The sequence below is a fragment of the Solanum lycopersicum genome, chromosome 4 (assembly GCF_036512215.1).
Source record: "Solanum lycopersicum chromosome 4, SLM_r2.1".
NCBI classification, from domain to species: Eukaryota; Viridiplantae; Streptophyta; class Magnoliopsida; order Solanales; family Solanaceae; genus Solanum; species Solanum lycopersicum.
The window spans coordinates 56672472-56677382 of NC_090803.1; the positions used below are offsets into that span (position 1 = coordinate 56672472).

A 4911-nucleotide genomic window follows, 5' to 3' on the forward strand; every position below is an offset into this window, starting at 1 on the left:
AATATCGTTTAGTTTTAGAGTTGGAAGAACTCCAAACCCCCATTGAACGCCTTTTGCTTTATCAAAACTTGAAATTAAAAATTGGAACTTTAAAGATGTTCGAATTTGAAAGTCGCTTAGACTTAAGTTTAAAAGGTTTAACTTTAATGGAATCTCGAAACGATAAATGTTTTAACTCATAAGTTTGTTTGAAACTCTAATAGGTTTAAAATTCAAATTCTAAGTTTGTTTGAATATAAAGTGTCTTAGCCCTAAAACGATTTTACAAAGTTAAATATTTCAAAACTTATAAAGTTCGCCTAGATATCTTAAGTAGTTCAAAATTCGCAAGTCTTTAAAATAAATAGTCAAATAAGTTAATCGTCGGAAAACCGTATTTAACGGAGTGTCTTAGGTGTCTTACACCTTCCTAAGACACTAATAAGAATCCCGAACCCTTAAAAAATGTTTCAAAATAATTTTTCTGTTTAGGTTGTTTAGAAACAAAGTTTTCTTGATTTTTCTTAAAAATTAAGTGGCGACTCCTAAAAGTCGAAAATATCTTTAAAATAAAACAAACTCTTTTCGAAAATCACCATTTTTCGATAAAACAATCGTCACAAAAGCTGATCCGGTGCCCCCGAATGACTTGATGAATCATAGCGGCCACGTTATCACTACTTGTACCTGAGGGTACGTATGTATCATCAAGAGCTTTCATTAAGGCCTGACTGTGGGACTGAGAGCTCATCAGCAGGGCCCACACGGAGATCTGAGCCGAAGTCTTCTCTAAATGTTTGACAATGGAATAGTCCTTCGGTTGCATCCTTCTCCAGAATTCTTCTGCTTCCCCCTCGCTTATCGGCCTCTTAGCATGGTCCTTCTTCTGTCCTCCGAGAGCAAGCTCATCAGGAGTGTAGCACCTTCCGGACCTGGTCATGCCTTGGGCCACGGCGGTTTCAATGACAAATTTGGGCTTAACGAGAGTTTTCGAAGGCACCAAGGCAACAGCCTTTGCAGGTGTCAGAATAACAAACTTCCTCCTTTCTTTGACGCTTAAAGAAGCGACAGCCCTTTCCAAGTCCTCATGCACAATAGGGGTAATCATCTTTGTTCCACACCCGTCTTCATCCGTTTCAATCATATTAAGGTTGTCACCTCCATGATTCGGCAACGGATTTGTGTTGACGTTTGGCACCGCCGGTTGAAGAGAAACTACCTCCTGATCGATCAGGTCTTGGATTTTGTGCTTAAGGTTGATGCAATCTTCCGTGTCATGTCCAACACTGTTGGAATGATAAGCACACCTTTGATCTGGCCTGTAGAACTTTGAGTTGACATCCCCGGGTTTGGGCCCCACAGGGTGGATGTATCCATCTGCGGCTAGCCTCTCAAATAGTTTGGTCCGACTTTCAGCAAGTGTGGTAAAGTTCCTTGAAGGCCTTTTTTCAGATCTCGGACGGGAAGTATCATAACCGCTTTGCCGAGGGGGAGGCACCCGCTGATAATTTTGGGTATTTGTACGAGGAGCTTGGCTCCGGGGATAAGGGTTTGCCTGGAAATTTGGAATTGGAGCTTGGTAATTCGGGAGGGGGTCCTGGTATAATGGAGCTTGGACTTGATAAGTGGGTGGAGGTGGTCGGTAGCTCGACTATACGTTGGCACAGTTGGGAGCAATATTCTGATAAGGGGATGGGATCTGGTATGGTTGAGGGTAATTTGGGTATATGGGAGAAAAGTTTTGGAGATTAGAAGGTGGACTTTGGTACGACGAAATTTGAGCATTCTGATAGGTGGGTAAAGTATTGTGGTTATTAGGATGATTGGATTGTGGGTAGTTGGATCGGTGAGACTTTGGGGAAGGCCTGGAACGATCTTGGGAATGTGACGGGTTTCTAGGGGTTTTTCTTCCCCCGTACGAGACAGCGGCAACTTCCTCTCTTCTCTTTCTTATCAATCCTGAAGATCCAGCCGACGCAGATACACGGGCTATCTTCCCCGATTTTAGACCATCTTCGATAGTCTCACCAACTTTGACTATCTCAGCGAATTTAGCTCCGACCAGCAACATGATTCGATCATAGTACTCAGGCTCCTGTACCCGCACGAACACTTCCACAATCTCTTTCTCGGTCATGGGTGGCCTTACCCTCGCCGCTTCTTTCCTCCACCTATAGGCAAATTCCCTATAACTTTCAGTTGGTTTCTGCTTCATCTTCTCTAGAGAATACCGATCGGGCACTATTTCAACATTATAGGCGAATCGGTCAATGAAGTCCTTAGCCAATGCATTCCAACTGGGCCAGTTCCTGGTTTCATGTGAAGTAAACCACTCGAGGGCCTCTCCACACAGACTTCGGCTGAAAAGCCGCATCAACAAGGCCTCATCCCTGCCAACTCCCACGAGCTGGTCACAATACGCTCTCAAATGCGCCATAGGATTGCCCACTCCTCCGAAGGTGTCAAACTTCGGAATTTTAAAACCTTCGGGAAGGTTCAAATCTGGATGGATGCACAATTCTGCGTAGCTAAGTCCGACGGCGTCTTGGATGCACTGCAGCTCTTTCATAGCCTTTTTGATTTCTTTCTTTATATCGATCTTCACTTCTTCTTTCGCCTTCCCTTCTCTTTCCTGTTCTTCATAGTGATCCAACTCAGAACCGTGCACCTCGTGCTCGGCAGGAACGGGAACTTGGAAGGTGGCTCTTTTTGGTAGGGTGGAGCTATAGAGGGACTTGGAACGTTTTGGGCGGTCTGGTAGTTTTGTGGGTAGGCCTGAGGATTGGTGTTTTGACTCAATTGCGGATGAAATGCTTGGGTTTTGAAGGCAGTTTGAGTTTGGTTTTGATTTTGTGGCGGTGGGGCAGTTTGAGTATTCTGAGGATGGGGTGGTATTTGAGGGTGGTTATTTGGAAGAGGTGAAGGAGTTTGGTAAGATGCAGAAGCGTATTGGGGGTTTTGGGTTGTTAGGTCTATCACAGACGGATTATGCACAGGTGTAGAAGGCTGGTTCTGAGTTGGATCTATGTTTGATGAAGGGAAGTAGACCGGAGGTCTTGCATCAGCAATATTAGTACCAAATCCAGGTGGAGGCGCATCCTGTCTCCGTTGCATTTCAACTTTCATTTCAGCAATCTGTTGCATCAGTTGCATGATCAATTCATTCTGTTCCACTACAGTGGGCTGAGCCACCACAACGTCAGTAAGACGCACTTCGTCATTGTTGTCTCCCATAACTATTTTTCCTTTATCTGAATTTGATCGAGGGAAGGAATCTGTAGGACCTTTTGACCTGGTGAAGTAAGGATGATCTGCCAGCTTTATCGATACAGATCAGTAAAAGGTACCTGAGAGGTAAAAACAACTCAAAGGCAAATTTGTTAGTGCATATCCAGAGTACAAAATGCATAATATCGCACACAAAACAGATAAACACACAAGTCGTTTTGTTTGAGGATATCTTAACCCACGAATAAGGACGGATATATATTTTGAACAAACAGGAATTTGTTTGTTTGGCGCTATCTTGGGAAATCTGAATCACGTTGAGCTATGGTCTTCTTGCAGCTGCTTTGCGACGTCCGTTGATCTTATCTTCGTATCTCCGAAACATGGAGGAGAATGAAAATTTTCTGTGATAGGGGCCGGGCCGGGAAGGCTGCCTACGTATCTCACGGGGAGATTTCAGGCCCAACGTAGTTCGGATTTTAGGATGAAAATTTTCCATTCATTCTTTCGTTGTGATTACAAGGAAATTGAAAAACAACATTGAGATTTCTAGAAGACCACATTTGGAGATTTCTTGTCTTGTGGCTGCGTCATTCCTTTCTTTTCAGACAGTCGAAAATGGAGGCTTGTAGACGATTTCTTCTTCATCCTCCTCCTCAATCACTTCACGGCCGGGGCTACTGTTATCTGCTCCTTGATCACGGGCGAGGTATTTTCCGCCCTTTGGGTCGCTATGGGTCGCCAATTCCTCATCGAGCGCCGCGTTTCTGTCCAACAACACAGCAGTCTCGATATCTATCTTCGCCTCTCTCGCCTTTCCTTCGTGTATCTCCAAACGAAGCAAGTTCAACCTTTTCCTTAGTCTTTCGGTTTCCATCTCAACCTTCTTCTTTCTCTTTATCTGTGACGCCAGATCTTCATCCAAGGTTGTGACCGCAGCTTTGTAGATCGCCGTGGTCACGTCCACTTTGAGTCCTTCCTCCTTAACCTTCTGAATCTCTCGAGTGACTCGCTCGATCTTTCTTCGCAATTCCTCCTCAGTGAGCTCCGTTTGGACGTTCTTGCCTTTGTCCATAGCGGTGATTCAACTTTCCTGAGATGATAGAGCGGTACTTAGGATTTATGGTATGGATTTTGTGTGAGAAACTTGAGACTCGGGATTTTTGGTCGGACAATTGTAATGTTGGCTTCTGTATACTCTTTAGGATTTTGGCTAGGAGTGGGTTTACGATATCCTCAATCATAGCGACATAACACATAAGCATTCAAACAAATATATCGTGTCCTAAACATGCATGTGATCCTTTTGTGCCAAGGGTAGGCCTAGCGATCTGAAGGATGTATTGCGCCATTTAAATAAGTAATTGTACCCCCGAAACGAATTTCACTAGATGTCATAGCGTTCATTACACAATCAAAATCAAACAGGATACATCTTGGGAATGGGATGCAATGCAAATACATATATAAAATCAATCCCACGAAGGGGAGTTAAAGGTCGATGATCCAGCTCCTCTTCTGGCCTTCTCCACTTCTTCTCGGATAATGCACTTGCTGGTGAACACGTATGGCTCAGCGAACGCAGCTTTGGAAGATGTTGGTACGACCTGTAAGGTGTTTATCTGCTCGTCCAAAATAGTGTCCAAACGCATTAGACAAGTCCTTGTGTCAGCTAATTCTTGTGACATTACGGCCAAAACTCTC

At 44.1% G+C, this 4911-nt stretch overlaps 1 protein-coding gene across 1 annotated transcript; it reads right to left on the bottom strand.

The window, feature by feature from the left end:
- Positions 1-571: 571 nt before the first annotated feature.
- Positions 572-4282, bottom strand: LOC138348192 (uncharacterized). Its single transcript, XM_069296815.1, has 4 exons — positions 3818-4282; positions 2963-3297; positions 1637-2702; positions 572-1534 (listed from the first exon to the last, which is right to left on the bottom strand). Exons 1-4 carry the CDS (start codon positions 4280-4282, stop codon positions 572-574), a joined length of 2829 nt encoding a protein of 942 aa, XP_069152916.1.
- Between the last annotated feature and the right edge of the window lie 629 nt (positions 4283-4911).